This window comes from Hyaena hyaena, unplaced genomic scaffold, assembly GCF_003009895.1.
Source record: "Hyaena hyaena isolate Hyena2069 unplaced genomic scaffold, ASM300989v1 scaffold_231, whole genome shotgun sequence".
Taxonomy (NCBI): domain Eukaryota; kingdom Metazoa; phylum Chordata; class Mammalia; order Carnivora; family Hyaenidae; genus Hyaena; species Hyaena hyaena.
In genome coordinates this window covers 1,266,973-1,286,252 of record NW_024080862.1, presented here as the reverse complement: position 1 = coordinate 1,286,252, position 19,280 = coordinate 1,266,973, and the positions used below count along the sequence as shown (strand labels likewise).

The 19,280-nt window shown below is 41.0% G+C and overlaps 3 protein-coding genes across 13 annotated transcripts in view; 2 read left to right on the top strand and 1 right to left on the bottom strand.

The window, feature by feature from the left end:
- Positions 1 to 2,778, top strand: part of NEK4 (NIMA related kinase 4) — a 41,616-nt gene extending 38,838 nt beyond the window's left edge. For 7 of the 8 annotated variants that reach the window (XM_039243678.1, XM_039243674.1, XM_039243673.1 and 4 more), the window contains one exon: positions 1,364 to 2,778. In XM_039243678.1, coding sequence (XP_039099609.1) covers positions 1,364 to 1,456 — 93 coding nt within the window. In that variant the 3' untranslated portion in view covers positions 1,457 to 2,778. The remainder of the gene's footprint in view (positions 1 to 1,363) is intronic. The other variant, XM_039243676.1, reaches the window with a different exon arrangement.
- A 2,885-nt stretch (positions 2,779 to 5,663) lies between these two features.
- On the bottom strand, positions 5,664 to 7,607 carry SPCS1 (signal peptidase complex subunit 1). Its single transcript, XM_039243643.1, has 4 exons — positions 7,218 to 7,607; positions 6,856 to 6,915; positions 6,666 to 6,752; positions 5,664 to 6,157 (listed from the first exon to the last, which is right to left on the bottom strand). The coding sequence occupies exons 1-4, from the start codon at positions 7,251 to 7,253 to the stop codon at positions 6,032 to 6,034; spliced, it is 309 nt and encodes a 102-aa protein (XP_039099574.1). The 5' UTR covers positions 7,254 to 7,607; the 3' UTR covers positions 5,664 to 6,031.
- Positions 7,608 to 7,785: 178 nt separating this feature from the next.
- GLT8D1 (glycosyltransferase 8 domain containing 1) lies at positions 7,786 to 19,243 on the top strand. 4 transcript variants are annotated; one of them, XM_039243642.1, is made up of 10 exons: positions 7,786 to 7,911; positions 12,259 to 12,312; positions 12,398 to 12,496; positions 14,621 to 14,834; positions 16,597 to 16,714; positions 17,210 to 17,294; positions 17,471 to 17,583; positions 18,158 to 18,324; positions 18,443 to 18,555; positions 18,723 to 19,243. In XM_039243642.1, the coding sequence occupies exons 2-10, from the start codon at positions 12,297 to 12,299 to the stop codon at positions 18,911 to 18,913; spliced, it is 1,116 nt and encodes a 371-aa protein (XP_039099573.1). In that variant the 5' UTR covers positions 7,786 to 7,911; positions 12,259 to 12,296; the 3' UTR covers positions 18,914 to 19,243. The 4 variants fall into 4 exon arrangements, with proteins under 4 accessions (XP_039099573.1, XP_039099571.1, XP_039099570.1 ...); XM_039243639.1 differs by lacking the exon at positions 7,786 to 7,911 and adding an exon at positions 9,806 to 9,919; XM_039243640.1 differs by lacking the exon at positions 12,398 to 12,496 and having other exon boundaries at positions 7,810 to 7,911.
- The last annotated feature ends 37 nt before the right edge of the window (positions 19,244 to 19,280 follow it).

The window sequence follows — 19,280 nt, the reverse complement described above, 5'->3', positions numbered from 1 at the left end:
ATCTTTGACAAAGCGGGAAAGAGTATCCAATGGAAAAAAGACAGCCTCTTTAACAGATGGTGCTGGGAGAACTGGACAGCAACGTGCAAAAGAATGAAACTAGACCACTTTCTTACACCATACACAAAAATAAACTCAAAATGGATGAAGGATCTGAATGTGAGACAGGAAACCATCAAAACCCTAGAGGAGAAAGCAGGAAACAACCTCCTTGACCTCAACCACACCAATTTCTTACTCAACACATCTCCAAAGGCAAGGGAATCAAAAGCAAAAATGAACTAGTAACACCTCATCAAGGTAAAAAGCTTCTGCACAGCAAAGGAAACAATCAACAAAACTAATAGGCAACTGATGGAATCGGAAAAGATAGTTGCAAATGACATCAGATAAAGGGTTAATATCCAAAATCTATAAGGAACTCACCAAACTCCACGCCAAAACAAAACACAGTGAAGAAATGGGCAGAAGATATGAACAGACACTTCTCCAAAGAGGACATCCAGATGGCCAACAGACACATGAAACGATGCTCAGCATCCCTCCTCATCAGGTAAATACAAATCAAAACCACACCACACTGAGATACCACCTCACGCCGGTCAGAGTGGCTAAAGTGAAATCAGGAGACTCTAGATGCTGGCGAAGATGTGGAGAAATGGGCACCCTCCTACACTGTTGGTGGGAACGTATACTGGTGCGGCCCCTTTGGAAAACAGTGTGGACGTTCCTCAAAAAATTAACAATAGAACTCCCCTGTAACCCAGCAATAGCACTGCTAGGAATTTACCCAAGGGATACAGGAGTGCTGATGCCTAGAGGCACATGTACCCCAATGTTCATAGCAGCACTTTCAACAATACCCAAATCATGGTAAGAGCCTAAATGTCCATCAGTGACAAATGGATCAAGGTGTGGTTTATATATACAATGGAATTCTACATGGCAATGAGAAAGAATGAAATCTGGCCATTTGTAGCAACGTGGATGGAACCTGAGGGTGTTATGCTTAGTGAAATAAGTCTGGCAGAGAAAGACAGATACCTTATGTTTTCACTCTTATGTGGAATAGGAGAAACTTAACAGAGGACCATAGGGGAGGAGAAGGGGAAAAAATAGTTATGGAGAGGGAGGGAGGCAAACCATAAGAGACACTTAAATACTGAGAACCAACTGATGGGGGGTGGAGGAGAGGGGAAAATGGTGATGGGCATGGAGGAGGGCACTTGTTGCATGGAACACTGTGTGTTATAAGGAAACCAACTAAACAATAAACTATAATAAAAAAGAAAAGCCTTTCTTCTAAAAGATTAAAAAATATTCTTTCTACTACATACTGATTTTCTTTTTGTTTCTCCACTAGGTACGTTTGCAGAAGCACATGGGTGAAAAATACACAACTTACAGTGTGAAAGCTCGCCAGCTGAAATTTTTTGAAGAAAATGTGAATTTTTGATAATTTATTCTAATCTGCTAGAACTAAAGACCTATTTTCAATGGTTTTTGGCTTAAACAGAAACAAACCTACAATAATGGCTTGAGGCCATTCAACATCCTCATATCTTTTTTTTTTTTTTTTAACTGTGAAAGAAAATGGGATGGAACAGAGTAAAATGAAGCAATGTCACAAAACAAAGGAAAAAACCTTTGGCTAATCTTACTCTTGATGAGGAAAATCTGTTATGACTTTTGTTTGGTTACTGTTTACTGAGCCTTAAACCACCAACTTTATAGTTAGAACTTTATTTTTCTAAGGTACTAATTAGTTTGATACATAAAGGCCATAAAATATTAGAAGTTTTATATTGTACTATAGTGATAAAAGCAATAGGAGAAATGACATATGTCTAGTGATGCTAGTTGTCATGGTTAATAACCTTAGGTAGTAATTGATAAATTATTTTTTTAAAAAATCAGTTCATGATTCTGGCAGTAGATATAAAGAGTATGAAGCAGTATCTAGTACTTGAGTAGTTGAATTCCTTTTTTACATATTGATGTTTAACCTTTTATTTTCATTTAATATGAACCTCATTTAGGATATGCAAGAATTGAAACTAAGAAATAATTTGGCTTTGTAAGTCAGTGTTTTTGCTTTTTTTTGGAGTAACTTTTCACCAGTGAAAACATTTCTTAAACACTAATCCCTTTTCCAATTAAGCGATTTGTAAGTCCAGCTCCTTTTAGTTATGTTGGACATACTTACCTCCTGAAGTCCGTCTTCTTGTCTGTCAAATTATTCGTTATATTAACCATGTTTTAAACGTAAGACTGTATATTACATATTTTATTAGTTGTTTAATAATGGGTAATTCCATGTGGGAAATAAATGGTTTTTATAAAATAAAAATCTTGATTAGTAAATTTTCACTTTTGTATTCAAGGGACTTTAAAAATGAAGGCTGCTCTAGAAATGTTTTCACTTTTTATAATTAAAAGTGTTAGCTTACCTTCTTTGAAAATTACACATGCATAAAATAATGAAATGTTCTCCTTCCAGTCACTTAACAGATTTTTAGTTTTTACTATATGCCAGGTGCTATGTCAGGAGCTGGGGATATGGTGGTGAGTAAAACACTATCCCTGCCTTTATGGTGCTCATAGCCTGGTTTCTGAGCTCTTTTATTTTCACTTTGAAGGGTTTCTTAAACCTCAACAGTAAAACCACCTCATCCCAGTCCCAGTCTGGGGCAAAACCTTGGCAATTTATGGGTCTTTCTGAACTATTCACCATTTTTTGTATGTTTTATGAATACCTCTTTCTGGAGAGATAGCAGTTTTAGTTTTCTCACTAATTTGTATAATGTATCTATTTTCTTAGAATTAAAAAATTCCTCCCCATATGTTATTATTCCCATTCTCTATATTTTTATTTTGTTTACACATTCATTTGGTTTTCATCTCATTATCTTTTGGTTATTCTGTGGTTTTTCTTTTTTTTTTTAATTTTTAAATGTTTTTTATTTATTTCTGAGAAAGAGAGAGAGACAGTGTGAGCAGGGAAGGATCAGAGAGGGAGACACAGAATCTGAAACAGACTCCAGGCTCTGAGCCAGCTGTCAGCACAGAGCCCTACACGAGGCCTGAAGCCATGAATGATGAGATCATGACCTGAGCTGAAGCTGGATGCTCAACTGACTGAGCCATACAGGTGCCCCTCTGTGGTTTTTCTGAGTGCTTAATCATTTTTTATCTTTCTTAAATATAAAACACCTTTAACAGTATGACTTTTTTTCTCATTATACCTTTGGCCATATTTTCGCCTATATTTTTGACAGGATTTAAATGGTCAGTAATTGTTTTTTTCTCTTTTAAGAAATATTCCTTAATTTCCATACACATATTTCCCTTGTTATCCAAAAAGAGCACTCCTATGAAATCTTTGGTAAGCTGAAATGGTGAAAAACAAAGAGTATCTCCCACTTTCTAAAAGTTCTTTGCTCTTAAGACCTACAGTAGCACCTGTTCTTGCTAACTGAAAGAAATCTGAAGAGGATTTTCGCTTTTATGAAAAAAACCATTACTGTAGTAATGTAAGACTTTCAGAAAAGTGAAGTGGCATGAAATGAGCTTTTGGAAAGTAGGGGATACGTGTATTTAGAAAGCCAAAAAAAAAATTTAGGGCATCTGGGTGTTTTAGTCAGTTAAGCGTCTGACTTCTGATCTCAGTCAGTAGTGAGATCAAACCCTGCATTGGGCTCTGCACTGAGCATGGAGCCTGCTTAAGATTCTCTCCCTCCCTTTCCCGCTGGTTCTCCCCTGCTTGTGCTCACTCACAGGCTCTCTCTGGCAGCGGGGCGGAGGGGTGGGGAGAAAGCCAAGAAAATTCTCTCTCCTTGCTCCAGCTACACTGCAGTATGGTTACTGAATATGACCTGCATTAACTTTTATTTCTTGGGATTGTTTTTCACCGTGGCTCAGTGCCAATAGATGGAAAGGTCCTATGGGCATTTAATAAAGGTGAATTGTTATGCACAGACACAATCACTTGCCTTTATCTATTCAAACCTGTATAAGACCTGATCAGTAGAGTTTAGTGAAGATGGAAATGTTCTGTATCTGTATTCTCTGAAAAGGTAGCCACTGGTCATATATGGCTTTTGAGCTCTTGAAATGTGGTTAGTTTGAGGGACTCAACTTTTAATTTTAGTTCTAATTAAATTTAAATAGACCAGGTGACTAATGACAACATATTGGATAATGCAGCTCTGAATCATTCATTATTTATTGACCATCTACAATGTCTCACCAACTCTTAGAAGTACTGGGCAAACAGCAGTGAGCAAAGCAGGATCCTTGTTCCCTCCCATGGAGCTTACATTCTGTGGAGGGAGACGGGAGCAATGAAAAAGTATATAATGTGAGATCTATCAGTGCATATAGGATGGGGCATACCACTTTTTTTTGATAGGGCAGTAGGAGATGCTTCTTTATAGTCCTATCAGACCTGAGTGAAAGGAAAGAACAAGTCCCATATATCTGGGAAGATGTTCTAAGATAGAGAACAAGTGCAGAAGTCTTCCTTTCAATACCTGCCCACTTACCTACCAAAATCTGAAAGGTAGTTATTTGTCTCCTACCGAATGAATGGGAGCGTTGCCAAACTCTTACGTAAAATTCTTTTTTTATACATTTCATGTCTTTTTTTTTTTAATGTTTTTATTTATTTATAGGAGAGAGAGAGAGAGAGACAGCGTGAGCAGGGGAGGGTCAGAGAGAGAGGGAGTCCCAGACTGAAACAGGCTCCAGGCTCTGAGCTGGCAGTCAGCACAGAGCCCGACGCGGGGCTCGAACCCACGACCCGTGAGATCATGACCTGAGCGAAAGTCGGACGCTTAACTGACTAAGCCACCCAGGCGCCCCACATTTCATGTCTTATTTAATGCATAACGATTCAGAACAGCCACATTTTGGCAGCTATGAGAGGTCCCTCCTTGCTGCATTTCTGACGTTAAGTATTTGGCTTTCTACTTACCCCTCTCTTCTGCATGCATCTGCCTTATATATCCTTTTTCCAGTTTTCAACCTTTGGGTGAGGTAACTTCATTTTTTTTTAAGTTTATTCATTTTGAGAGAGAGAGAGCATGTGTGCAGGAGGGGCAGGGGGGTGGGCAAGAGAATCCCAAGCAGGCTCCATGCTATCATCGTGGAGCTCAACTTGTTGCTCATACCCATGAACTGTGAGATCACGAGCTGAACTGAAACAACAGTTGTTCATTTAACCGACTGAGCCACCCAGGAGCCCCAAGGTAACTTGACTTTTAACACTATTTGGGAGCTCCTAACTTTTAAATCACATTTATTACTCTTAATTATGTTTAGTCTTATTTATGCTGTTTTAATTTTTTTTTTTTTAAGCCTTCCTGACTTTGGTTTATTAAGGTCTTTGTTCTCATTTTTTAAACTTGTATTTTATTAAGTCCTATATTCTTGTACTGAGAAATAGAATATTACCTATAATAACTCTCCCACTCCCATTCCACACACAAAACCTTTAGAACACTTTTCAGGCCTCTGGAAAATTTCAAGACACAGATTAGGAACGTGCTGCTAACAGAAAATAGAAACAGTGCTCAGTTACGCTTTCAGAACCACAAACTTCTAACTCTGGCTTTTACTAGTAGGTTCGCTTGCAAAACAATGAATAAAAGACTCTTTAGACATAGACCTGCACTGAGTTTTAATTGAAAACCTTAAAACAATTTAACCACTCACAATGAATTATAAAACTTTGACAGTCAAATTATACTTTTATGAGGCATTTATTCATTATTTTTGTAGACCTGAAAGAAATTTTGCATATTTGGGTTTTCTGCAGTCATTTCAGAGAAAGATTATGAAGAGAAGGTCTAAAATAATTACATGTCAAAAGCCAACTAAGTTAGAAGTGAAATATAAAGAGAACAAAATCTATACACAGCTGCACTGGAGGAGCAGAGGTGGGTTTCAGCTCATGTGGATATGAAAACAATTTAGCTCATCTCACACAAAATGAAAGCAGGTGCAGTAGTCAAGCTGAATCATGAAAACCCTAATTATTTTTAGCATGCCTCTTAATTTTTCTTTCCCCTGGTTTCTTGTCTTCAGAGCCTGAATCTTGAACAGGTAACCACTTGAGGGGGTGCCGGCGATAAATAGGCCATGGAGGAAGTGTCAACTGAGCCAAAACAGAAAAATCCATCAATATTAAACATTCAAAGTTTAAAAAAGCATGACGTGCAATATCTGGTTCCCAAATAACTCCTCTATGTTACTAGAAGTAAAAACAACAGCAAAACTGACATTCCAATGAAAACTTGTCCACCCAGACAAGATACTTTAAGGACTGCAAACAGGCCTCACCATTTACACATAGGCTTTAAGAGCTAAAAGGTGAGGAGAGAGCACTGTGAAGACGGTAAGAAATTACTGCTAATTTTGAGTTTAAGATTACTGCTTGGAGCAGCTGCCATAAAAAATGAACTGTGTCCTTTTATGCAGCTTAACTTTATCTGACACTTATTTGGTATTCTACTTTTCCAGTGATGGAAACAGGGTGAAACGCTGATGGCAAAAAGGAAGTTTTGAAAAGCTGGTGCTGGTTCTCACCGCTAGGTCCAACCAAACCAACCCAATTTAGAAAACTTAACTTGCCACGGACATCCAAATATCCACAAACTTCTTACCAAACACGAAAAAGCAAATCCGGCCATAACTATATAGACAGTCCACCCGAACTGTTCAGCCACGTACCCGTAGATAAATCCAACTATCTGGAGATAAACGAAGTACGTTAAATATAGTCAAGCTGGCTGGGGGGGGGGGGGGGGGGGGGGGGGGAGAAAAGAAAGAATACTACGCAAAACCAATACTTACTGCAGAAAAAAGAATAATTCCCTGAAACATCTGTTCAGCTAGCTTCTGCCCCTTGTAATCCTAGAAGCGAAGGAGAGCAAAGCAGGAATTGGTTCCCCCACAGAAGAGGCAAGTTACTACCCTGGCCTGACAACTCTGGCACCGGGCAACCCCAACATCAGGGGCCTCCCCAAGAGCTGGGCAAGGAATGAAATTCTGGGTTTTCTGGGGAAGCTGAAGCATCCTAACGGCGCATGAGCAGGGAGCTCCTCGCGGGCGAAGAGAGATGGGGACCCGGGAAGCACAATTTAGGGAAGAGACTAGGTCCACGGAACTGGCAGCTCGAGAGAGGCGTGCGGGGAGTCCTGGGGTCGAGCCCTCACCATTTGTGTAGGCAGCGAGCTCAGATGCTCCAACATGACTGGCTGAGAATGCTGGCAGCAGGGCGAAGGCAGGAGCGACTCAGGGACCGGGGTCTGATACCAGGTGCAGCACGGCGGAGTCGCAGAGCCGGGCAACGCGAGGGCTTTGGCCCCGGAAGCGGATGTCTCCCACAGACCCGAATGGCCGGCGGCCCCGCCCCGCGCAATCGCTAGGCGACTTGCTCTCTGAGAGCCGGCTGTAGCCCGGCGCACTGCCCGCGAGGGCTGAGGTGGTGACGGTGGTGGTCGAGCGGAGGCATCGCGCGGCCGGGAGGGCTTAGCCGTCAGTAACGTTGGGTGCCGGGAGCCGCGGCCCCGGCCCTCCAAACTGTTCTCCTCGGCGTCCCCGAGGCCTAACGGCTGCCAGCGCGCGCCCCGTCTCCATGGCGACCGGCATTTCTCGGCGAGGACCCCGGCGGCCGGGCTGCCCGGCGCGCCTGTCTGGCGCCACGCTCCTGCAGTCGGAGCCGCTGGCGGGTTTCGAGTTTCGGGACTGCTCGGCGGCCGCGGAGCTAGCGGAAGGGCGGGCTCGGTCCGGAGTGCACGGGAGGCGGGTGGCCCGGCGGCGGACTGGGCCCCCGGGCCTGCCGCGCGGGTGCTGAGCTGGCGGGGCGGGCCGGGGCGCGGACGGTGGCTCCTCCCTCTCTGGCTGCAGGTAAGGGCGGCTGCGGGGAGCATCCGGGAGGAACTGCTTGCCCGGGCCCTAACCCGGGGTCTCTGGGCGTGGGGGTGGGGTCCTCCGGAGCGTCACACTGCCCCTATCACCTCTAAGCGTAAGGGACCCCTATTGGCCCTTATAATTTCGAGGGGAGTACCCCGGGCCACATTGTCGATAGAGCATCATCTCAAAGAGGGGACCCGCCCTCGGCCGTCCCTTGCACCGAAATGGAGAGATGGCTCCCATTCGGAGTCTCCCGGGTTGGCCGTCCAACACGCTCGCCGGCTGCATGGGTCTCTCCCTATGGGGGCCAAGGGTTCGCTTTGCCTCATTCAAAGCTGGTGTCTACCTCAAAAATTTAGGCCCTCCCTTGTTCCTCTGAGCGGTATGCGGTGCCCACGCTTTGGAGAGAAACCGCCCTACCTAACCTGGTCCTGTGAATCCCAGGTGGCTCCCTGGCCCTTGCTGTCTTGCGTGTCAGGGTCGCAGACAGTGGGATGCTCAGCTCTCCCCGGGCAGGCTGCCGTCCACATTCATATGTTCAGCACATTCGTGGTACCTTTTTCTCTGACATGCAGTGGGCCTAGGATACGGCTGTGACCAACATCACACAGATCCTTACCTTCCTAGAGCCGAGAATGTGTCAAGTGAGACAATGGCATAACCCTAGAAATAAATGGCAGCCAGATTTATTCTGGAATAGGGAGGGCTAGGGGATGTGGGAGCTCAGGGCAGGTGCAGCTTGAATGTGGGGTTTGGGAGAGCCTCCCTCTAGTCCGGAAAGCCAAGTAGGAGTTAGCCAGATGAAGAGGTAGGAGAAAGTGGGTATATATCCTTAGTGCCGTTCCACTTTTCAGCCTGGCAGAGACTTAATAGACTTTGTTGTATGTAGAAATAGACATATCCCTCTGTATTACCCCCCGTTCCTTTTAAAAATATTTAGGAAATCTCTACACCCAAAACGGGCACCAGCTGACAACTTGGGGTCAAGAGTTGCTTGCTCCTGCGACTGAGCCAGCCAGGCACCCCTGTGTTATCCCTTTTTAAATGCACTTTACAGTGTGTCAGTTGCTATAGAGGCATTATAGTATTTGAACTATGAAGATATGATGAGAAAAGGAAGTTGCTTGTCAGCTTCCATTTGAGAGAGATCTCTGTTGGAATCCATGTCGTTCCTTATGTTGAAATGTGTTTTCATGACCATTATCAAAGATTGTGTTCCCTTTCTGAGCTGAGAACTGACTTCAGCTCAGGTCATGGTCTCAACGTTTGTGAGTTCGAGCCTCGTGTCAGGCTCTGTGCTGATAGCTTGGAGCCTGTACCCTGCCTGAGATTGTGTGTCTCCCTTGCTCTCTGCCTGTCTCCTGCTCATGCTCTGTTTCTCTCTCTCAAAAATAAACATTAAAAAAATAAATGAGAGGATTTCGTAATTGAGGGGATGTGGTAAACTTTGCTGATGGCTTCTGAGGGGATGGATAACAGGACAGAAAGATGACCTTGGCATGAGATACAGTTGTGAGATTGAGCTCCGTATTGGGCTCCTCCCTGGATGTGGAGTCAGCTTGAGATTTTCTCTGTCTGCCCCTCCCTCACTCTCAAAACTAAATAAACATTAAAAAAAAAAAAAAAAGATGACCTAGTCTTTGGTGACCTCAACAAGATCAGTTTGAATGGAGCAGTAGGGACAGAAGTCTGGTTGGAGGAGGCTAAAAGAAGAGGAGGAGAGGAAGTGGAGCTAGAGATGCAATGTTTTCAAGCGTTTAGAGTGAGGGGAGCAGAAAAATGGGTCTGTGGGTCAACTGGGGGAGGGGAGTGGTGTCTTTTTTTTTTTTTTTTAATTAACTGGAAAGTGTAAGAGCATGATAATATGCTGATGGGTGTGATCCAGCAGAGAGTGAAGGAGCTTGCTGATGCCGCACCAAGGAAACAAGTAGAGGTTAGCTTACAGAGCGTCGGTGGAATGACCTTTCTTGGGATTTCTGCTTTCTGAGGGAAAGCAGAAAAGGTGGGTACATCTGCCAAGAATGTGGGTACTAATGCTGGTAATTAGCAAGTTAAAAAAAAAATGGTATTCTTTCTCCCTCAGGTTTCTTCACCCATTATTTTTGGATATGCTCGCCCTGGTTGTGTGTATATGCATGTTTTGTGAGTGATTTGGGAATGTGAAGGTTTTATAATTTCTAAATAAAAAATAATTAATTTTCCTAGCGAAAAATTGAATATTGCTGGTCAAATTGTTCATAGCTGTGTACTCTTACAAAAACATAGCCACTATTACACATCCAGGGTCGACATGAGGTTTTGAGAATTCTTTCTAACCAGATCAGTGAATTTCATTACAATGAAAAGCAACAGGAAAGAAAATATAGATCAGACATACTTCATAATAATTGGCATTTTGCAGATAGATAACTGTGGAAGAGTTCTAGAAGCAAATAGTATCTGCCATGCTAATTTAGTTAAGCACATCAAGTACCTGCCAGGATTGTGGTTTTCTTGTGTCTAGCTAATTGTTAAGAGCACAAATACACGTACCCCTCAATCCATATACTATCTCTAAGTAACTTACTGGATGTTGTTGAGCTAAAATACTGTCCCTTGTAATATTAAGTTAAATGAGATTTATTCAAGTGAGGCAGTTCTCTTTAATTGTGGTGGAAATTGGCTCCAGACAGGCAGATGTTAAGAGTTTTGTCTGTGGGGCTTCTGGTCAACCAGTTTTTGTAGGTAAGGCTCAGCCCACCATGTGATAACTACACTGCTCAGGGTATATAATGCATTCTTTAGAGAAGTTCATTGGTATAATGTACTTTATATATACTACTCTAGAAAGAAATGAAAGAGAGGGAGAGAGTGTGTGTGTGTTTTGGATTGTTCTTTGGGAGTCTGAATTATTTTCTCCCAAATTTGTAGTCTGGTCTATGAATCTCAATTCTTAAAACAACACTTCAATATATTTCTTTTTCAAAGGCCTTGAGAAACCAAGTGCCTGATAGGCACACACTTCAGATGAAATTAATTCAAACTTACTTTGATTTTATTTTTTAATTTTTTTATTAAAATTTTTTTTTAACATTCGTTTTTGGGAGACAGAGTGTGAATGGCGGAGGGGTAGAGAGAGAGGGAGACATAGAATCAGAGCTCCAGGCTCTGAGCTGTCAGTACAGAGCCCGACGTGGGGCTTGAACCCACAAACTGTAAGATCATGACCTGAGCTGAAACCAGATGCTTAACTGATTGAGCTACCCAGGCAGCCCTACTTCGATTTTAGAAATATGCTATAATTCAAGGTGCTTTGTGAAGTTAATAGCCTTATGTAAATGTTAGGTGCTTCCACTGGGGAAGATGAAGTAGAAAAGGGTAAAGGTCTCAAAGATAGGAGTATAAAACCCCTGGTTGGATAAATCTGTTTTTATAAGGAAACATTACCCAGAGATTGTTGTAGAAATCAGATCATTTAATTTTGTTCCACACACAATCTCACTTTCATTAAATTATCTTTATTATTATTTTAGATTTTTTTAAATTTATTTTTTAAGTAATCTCTACATCCATTGGCAGAACTTGAACTCACAACCCCATGTTCTTCTGACAGAGCCACCCAGGCCCTCCTATTATCTTTTTTAAAGAGAAGGCATCAGATGAACTGAGGAGCATAAGCCACAGGCTAAGTGACAGTATTAGATGCCACTTTAGGAAGAGATGAGTGTTAACCAACAGAAATGAAGCCCTGAAAAAGCTTTTTTTTTTTTTAGCGGATTTTTAATTTTTGAAAACAGCAATCTCAGCTTTTGATAGCAAAATTGGGTTTTGTACATTTTTGAAATTAATGTTTCTCTGCTTTAAACGGATTTCTATTTAAATGAAATTTTGTTTTAAATGAATACAGAAAATTTTTTCTCTTTAATTCCAGTTAAACCTGAATGGGATACAACTCAGAACAGGGACATTTTGTGCCAGTGAGGCTGACCTCAGGTTCTAGACAACAGAGTCCATAGCTAATTTAACTAGAAATTTTGAGTAGAAATTTATTCAGAAAACATTTCCATAGTGGTTAGACCTCAAGTAGTCTTTTTGGTGGAATTTATTTTGCTTTTCATCTGGTGACATTTAATATACAAGGCTATCTGTTTCCCCCAGGTTATTTGCAGGTATTTTATTACCATGACTACTATATAAAATTCAGATCCCAAATGGGGTTCTTGGAAACTATTAATTCAGAGTGAGCTTCTGGCAGAAAATACTTGTATGCATTTCTTGTTTCTACCTAAGTAAAATGCTGAGGCATTTCAACAGCCATTTTCATGTACCTGCTGACTTTGGGCGCTTGTTTTTGTTTTGTAGGATTAAAAACTAATGCATACGTAAGACAGAAGAGAAAGATGTCATTCCGTAAAGGTATGCTCTTTCTACAAATTTTGTTGTTTTTATAGCTGCTCAAAAGGTAAAGAGATATAATGCAGGCTTTTCCTCTTTGTCTTAGTAAACATCATTATCCTGATCCTGGTCGTTGCTCTCTTCTTACTGGTTTTGCACCATAACTTCCTCGGCCTGAGCAGTTTGCTAAGGAATGAGCTTTCAGGTATGGGAACCCTTACTAATGCTTTTGCGTCTGTTGAGGACCCAGGGTTCCCTGTGTCCCACATCCTAAAAGTTAAATCACTAGGCTAAAGGAAAAGGTTTCTTCCTGTCCTTATAAAAGCTGCTGGACTCTGGGAAAAGGTGATGGTGACTGTGGAGTTCTTACAGCCCCACCCCCACTTCCCTGTTGTGTGGAGATTTGCTAATTGTTTGATCTGACAACAGCACAGACCCCTTTTCACCAAATTAGAGGCGAGCTATCTGCTCATTGCAGAGCTGCAGGGCTTCAGAAGGTGGGGACAGGTAGGTGAGGCTTCTACTGGATGCCTGCCCTGTTTACTAGTGTCAGTGGGGTTCGTTTCCTTCACCTGTTTTTCCTTTAATGTGTGGAGCAGTAGTGCTGGGACTGTAAGTAGTAAGACAAAACCAGAAGCCCTTATTAACTGATTTAAAAAAAAATCACTTTATTGGATGATTCCATTGCTTTACTTCGGTATTGGGAGGTTTCAGGATGCTTGTCAAAAATCATTTTGCAGTTGCTACCCACCCTCATTGACCAGAACAAGAAAAGACTAATAGCTTTTGCCTCACCTTTATGGAGTGCTCTGACAGCATGTTTTATAACTGTGTATTTACATATGTATGTGTAACGTATACATAAAGTAATCTATGATACGTATAATGTATACATAAAGTAATATATGGTGGGAACATTTATAAAAATGAAAACAGCATTCAAGCTCCACCAGAATAATTTGTTCACTGCTTTATCTCCCATGCAATTAGATGATGGCTAGTACACAGGAGGTGCTCAATAAATATTCATTGAAAATTATTTCATTGCTGAGATATAGCTATTATTAAAATTTTGGCTTAGTGGCTTCCTTGCTTTTTTTCTGTGTATATATTTTTTCTTTTATGAGATTATGTAATATATAAACTACAATGACATGTTTTTCCATGTGATTATATTTGAAGCAAGTCACCGTGATGGTAGATATTCTTCATATATAATTTTATTAAAAAAATTTTTTTAAATGTTTTATTTCTGAGAGAGAGAAAGAGAGAGAGAGAGGCAGCATGAGCAGGGGAGGGTTTTATTTCTGAGGAGAGAGAGAGAGATATAAAATCCGAAGCAGTCTCCAGGCTCTGAGCTAGCCGTCAGCACAGAGCCCTACACAGGGCTTGAAACCACGAACCATGAGATCATGACCTGAGCGGAAGTCAGATGCTTAACCGACTGAGCCACCCAGGCATCCCCATATATAATTTTAACGCCACATAATTTCTTTTCCACCGGAAAAAAAGTCTTGGAACAATGTGACTCAGACTTTTTTTTGATGGCATCCCCACAATAAGAAACATATTATATATAGCACCCAAATCTACACCTGTATTTGCTTATTGTCCATCTGCCCTTCATTGTGGTAGAGATTTTTATTTTATTTACAGCTACAACCCCAATGACTAGCTATTGCCTTGCACATATTAGGTGCTCAGTGTCCAACGAATGTAAATGAATGAATATATATTGTAAGAGGCAAAAAGGAATGTTTACAACAGTACTTAGAATTGCAGTGTGTGTGTGGTCTGATACTTTCCTGATTTGGTGCTCTATTCCAATTTAGGAACTGCTTTTCTACTCACATACTGATCGTGACCCACCAAATTGATTATTTATGCAACATAATTCATGGTTTGAAAAACAATGGTTTAGCCTGTTTCTAGGTTTTCACAATTATAAACAAACTTTTGACTTTAGATTATCTGTCAGATTTGTCCTTAAGAGAGGCAAAGGGAATTTACTGGGTCAGAGGTCATGTACCTGTTTAAGGTTCTTCATACAAATTGCTAAAAAGACATTCTGGAAAGATTCTGTTGTATTCCCACCAGTAGTGTATCAGAATTCAGTCCACCAATTTTTTTTTTTTTAATGCTTCTACTTTTCTAAAAGCTTTGTTACGTATAGAAAAAACAATTTCTGGGCTATATGCCTCACGTTGTAATGGGAGAAGAATGAAGTAAGTATAATCCTCACCTTACCTCTTTTCATGTCTTGGGCTGTAGATCAAAAGCTTAATGAGGTTTTGTATCACAATACTTTCCTTGTGTGTGTTCTTTGCAGATTCAGGAATTGTGGGGTTTCAGCCCATAGACTTTGTCCCAAATGTTCCCCGACAAGCTGTAGATGGGAGACAAGAGGAGATTCCTGTGGTCATTGCTGCATCTGAAGATAGGCTCGGGGGGGCCGTTGCAGCCATAAACAGCATTCAGCACAATACTCGCTCCAATGTGATGTTCTACATCGTTACGCTCAATGGTACAGCAGACCATCTCCGGTGAGCTCTGCTTGCCTGATGCCTCTGCTTCTAGAGGATGCTCTAGACCAGGCCAGCTGCCAATCCAGGAATGTTTTTTTCTATATGTATATACTTCTATAGAATTGAGACCATACCACATAAAAACTATACATGACAGCTTTTTCCGTTGATTGTATCATAAACATGTCCCTGAGGTAGGAGAAAGAATATAAGGAATTTGTGCCAAGATGTAAATTGTGTCATACATACATTATCAAATCAGTTATTTTTTTTTAGTAATAAGTTTCTCGGCGAAGGAAGCAATATGTTGATTTACATTCTGTTACAAGTTCCTTATCTCATGGACACATCTTGAGTAGTTAGTTCTAGAGTGGAATGGGTAGGGGGAGCAGTGGCAAGGTGGGATGGTGAAGTGAGCATATAGACACGGAATCCATATCCTGGCCTGGTGAATGGTGAGAATTACTTAACCCCTTGGAGCCCATTTCCTCATCTTTAAGTATGGGGTGAAAATATCCAACTTAGAGGATTACTGTATTGCAAATGAGGAAATATATTAAAAAAAAAAACCATTAAGAACATAATAGTAAACATTCCTTTCTATAATTGTGATTGGTCATAGAATCCTAATCTGATGGTCTCATCCAGGTCTTGAAAATGCTCTGAATTCAGATTTATGATATTCAAAGAAGTATCTTATTTAATAGGCTAACAATTGTCACTGTTCTAAAACATTTCTGTCCTTGTGGCTTTCTCCATGGTTCATGTTTAGTTTGTGAAAGTTATTATTTTTTCCATTTTTAAGAACTCCAAGGGGTGCCTGGGTGGCTCAATTGGTTAAACATCTAACCTTGGCTCAGGTCACAGTCTCACGGTTTATGGGTTCAAGCCCCACATGGTGTTCTGTGCTGACAGCTTAGAGCCTGGATCCTGCTTCAGATTCTGTGTCTCCCTCTCTCTGCCCCTCCCTTGTTCATGCTCCTGTCTGTCTCAAAAATAAACATTAAAAAAATAAAAACTCCAAAACCATCTAAAATAATGTAGAAACAAATACTGCATTTGCATAGACTACAGGAAAAATGTGCAGACTTACAGCTAGTACCTTAGACACAGGTGGAAGAATTACTTAGTCATTACAGTGAATTAATCAGTCTATAAGAACAGGCTGACTACCAGCATTGTCGACAATTAGCTTTCACTGCCATCATATTTTGACTTATTTTCTTCAGCACGTATTTGGAAAAACAAGAGTTGATTGGTCCGTGTGATGATGGGATGTCCTCAACTTATTTTTCTCCAGCAGTGATCCTTAGTGTGAGCTTGGTGGGAATACTATCCATCACCACAGAATCTTGGTTCAGGCAGGGACTGTGATGGTCATCCCTTCACTTAGATGAAGAAACCAAGGGTCACAGAAGTAAAAGGGCTTGAAGATATCTATTTGGTGCCCAGGGTTTCTTTTAAACTACATTATGCCCTCATTGGAAGGCACAAAGAGAAAGCTGTAGTTTGGGGACATGGTTATTTATTTGTTAAAACTTTTAAATGTTTATTTTTGAGAGAGACAGAGCACAAGTGGGGTAGGAGCAGAGAGAGAGAGAGACAGAATCTGAAGCGGGCTCCAGGCTCTGAGTGGTCAGCACAGATCCTGATGAGGGGCTTGAACTCACAAACCATGAAATTATAACCTGAGCCAAAGTTGAACACTTAACCAACTGAGCCGCCCAGGCGCCCCTGGGGACATGGTTATTTAAAACTGAAATTTGGTGATTTTCATCAGGTCCTGGCTCAGCAGCAGTACTTTGAAAAGCATCAGGTACAAAATTGTGGATTTTGACACCAAACTTTTGGAAGGGAAAGTAAAGGAAGATCCTGACCAGGGGGAGTCCATAAAACCAGTGAGTTCCATGTATCCTTGTTTGTACTTGGGAGTTTGGTTGACTCAAAAACAGGTTTGAACTGCATGGGTCCACCTATATGCAGATTATTATTATTTTTTTTTTGATATAGCACTATAAATTTTTGTTCCTTACAATTTTCTTAACATTTTCTCTAGCTTCCATTATTGTAATACTGCATATAATACATACAAATGTATTATTATAGGTAAGGTTTCTGGTCAACAGGGGGCTATTAAGTTTTGGGAAGAGTCAACAGTTGTAATGTGGATTTTCGTGCAAGGGGCCAGTGGCCCTAAACCTCACATTATTCATGAGTCAACTGTATTAGGAAATGACTGGAATACCTGGGTATGGTTCCCTGGGGACCAAGTTTGGGCAGTTCTAAGAGACTTTCAGCTCTTATCCTGCATGGGTACTGAGCACGCTGGGAGTTTCTGATAAAGGCATAGCCACTGATGAATCCTATGCCAATGGCTCTTTTTCCTTTTCCAGTTAACCTTTGCAAGGTTCTACTTGCCAATTCTGGTTCCCAGTGCAAAGAAGGCCATATATATGGATGATGATGTAATTGTGCAAGGTACCAATGACTGTCGCCAGTAGTGCTGTTCTCTGTCCAGACCATGGGTGGTAACAGTTATTTATTTATGGTATCCTATAAAAGGTCATCCTAAGTGGGAGGAATGGGTATCTTGATGTAACTCAAAGTGTAAATCTTAAATAAATAAATCTAATTTTATACCTTGTCTGTTTCAGGGGATATTCTTGCCCTTTACAATACACCACTGAAGCCAGGGCACGCAGCTGCATTTTCAGAAGATTGTGACTCAGCCTCTACCAAAGTGGTCATCCGTGGAGCAGGGAACCAGGTAAATTACTTATTAAAGATCTTACATAGACACGCCATGCTGTATGTTGCAAGGTAATGGGGAGAGGCAGCAAAATCAAGGCGCTCTTTCTTTTTTGCTGCATTTTCCATTCCCCAGTTCATCCCAAAACTCAAGGCTGCTTTTCTGTGAGTTGGCTCATGATTTTAACCTAATCTCCTTGAATATCTGGCTTATGTTTATTCTAGGTTCCTATTTTAATTTGGAATCCCAAATGTCATGTTTTTTTAAAATAATTTTTTTAAATGTTTGAGAAGGGGAGTACAGGTGTACATGTGCGCAGGGGAAGGCTAGAGAGAGAGAGAACATCCCAAGCAGGCTCTATGCTGTCAGTGCAGAGCTGGATCCCACAAGATCATGACCTGGACTGAGATCAAAAGTTGGACACTTAACCAAGCCACCCATGCATCTCCCAAATGTCATTTTTCTTTGTTTTACAAAGAGCCCCTTTGCTAATAGTCTGAGTAGTTTAATAAGCAGGTTTTTTCTTTATTGGCTATCATTTACATCTATTCTGTTTGAAGCAGTAAACCTATCTATCCCATTTGTGTTTTAGTACAATTACATTGGCTATCTTGACTATAAAAAAGAGAGAATTCGTAAACTTTCCATGAAAGCCAGCACCTGCTCATTTAATCCTGGAGTTTTTGTTGCAAACTTGACAGAATGGAAAAGACAGAATATAACCAACCAGCTGGAAAAATGGATGAAACTCAATGTAGAGTAAGTACACAGCTGACCAAGCTGTAAAGATGCTTATTTCAACCCGGGTGATCTTGTCTAAGAGGAATTTTTAAGAATTCTCCAGTAACAGCTTATATTTGTCATTTGTCCCCCCAAGAGAGGGACTGTACAGCAGAACATTGGCTGGCAGCACCACAACACCTCCTCTGCTGATTGTATTTTATCAACAGCACTCTACAATCGACCCCATGTGGAATGTCCGCCACCTTGGTAAGTTGAAAAAATTAACCAAAGGTCTGACCTAGTAAAGAATTAAGTGTCTATTCTCAAGGATGGATATATCCAGTTTCCTTTAAGTTTTCTGGAGTTTGATGTAGCATTCATACTTCTGATTAGTACTAGGTATAATCATTTGGCTCTTTTTCTCTCAATGTAAGGTTCCAGTGCTGGAAAACGATATTCACCCCAGTTTGTAAAGGCTGCCAAGTTACTCCATTGGAATGGTCACTTTAAGCCATGGGGAAGAACTGCTTCCTATTCCGATGTCTGGGAAAAATGGTATATTCCAGACCCCACAGGCAAATTCAGCCTGATCCGAAGACATATGGAGATCTCAAATACAAAATAAAACATAATTTATGCTATAAGCATTTCTCAGGAAATCCTGGAAGACAGTATGCGTGGGAATTATCAGTTGCAAGGCTTCAATGCTTATCTGCAGCAACCCATGGAAAGAAGGACCTTTCAGCTGGGTAAAGAGGACAAACTACCCTGTTTAGCAGTCAGCTTCCCAGATAGGCTATGTATGTCTCCATCTGCCTTACCACATGTTTGCTTACTACCGTGCTGAAAGACTGACAGGGATGGTATAGCTAGTTCAACACTACTGCTTGGTTTTAATTTTGTAACATTAACCTGTGGTCTGATCTGTTAATAAAGTGAAACCTACATTTTTCAATAGGTGTCTGATGCTTTGCTTCCAAGTAATTATACTT

Coding starts and splice junctions, on each gene's coding strand:
- SPCS1 (XM_039243643.1), bottom strand. CDS start 7,253: ATGTTGGAGCATCTGAGCTCGCTGCCTACACAAATG. Junction 6,916..7,217: donor GCTCGCTGCCTACACAAATG/GTGAGGGCTCGA, acceptor CTTCGCTTCTAG/GATTACAAGGGGCAGAAGCT. Junction 6,158..6,665: donor GATTTGCTTTTTCGTGTTTG/GTAAGAAGTTTG, acceptor GTTTTGGCTCAG/TTGACACTTCCTCCATGGCC.
- GLT8D1 (XM_039243642.1), top strand. Junction 14,835..16,596: donor GGTACAGCAGACCATCTCCG/GTGAGCTCTGCT, acceptor GATTTTCATCAG/GTCCTGGCTCAGCAGCAGTA. Junction 18,325..18,442: donor TGGATGAAACTCAATGTAGA/GTAAGTACACAG, acceptor TGTCCCCCCAAG/AGAGGGACTGTACAGCAGAA.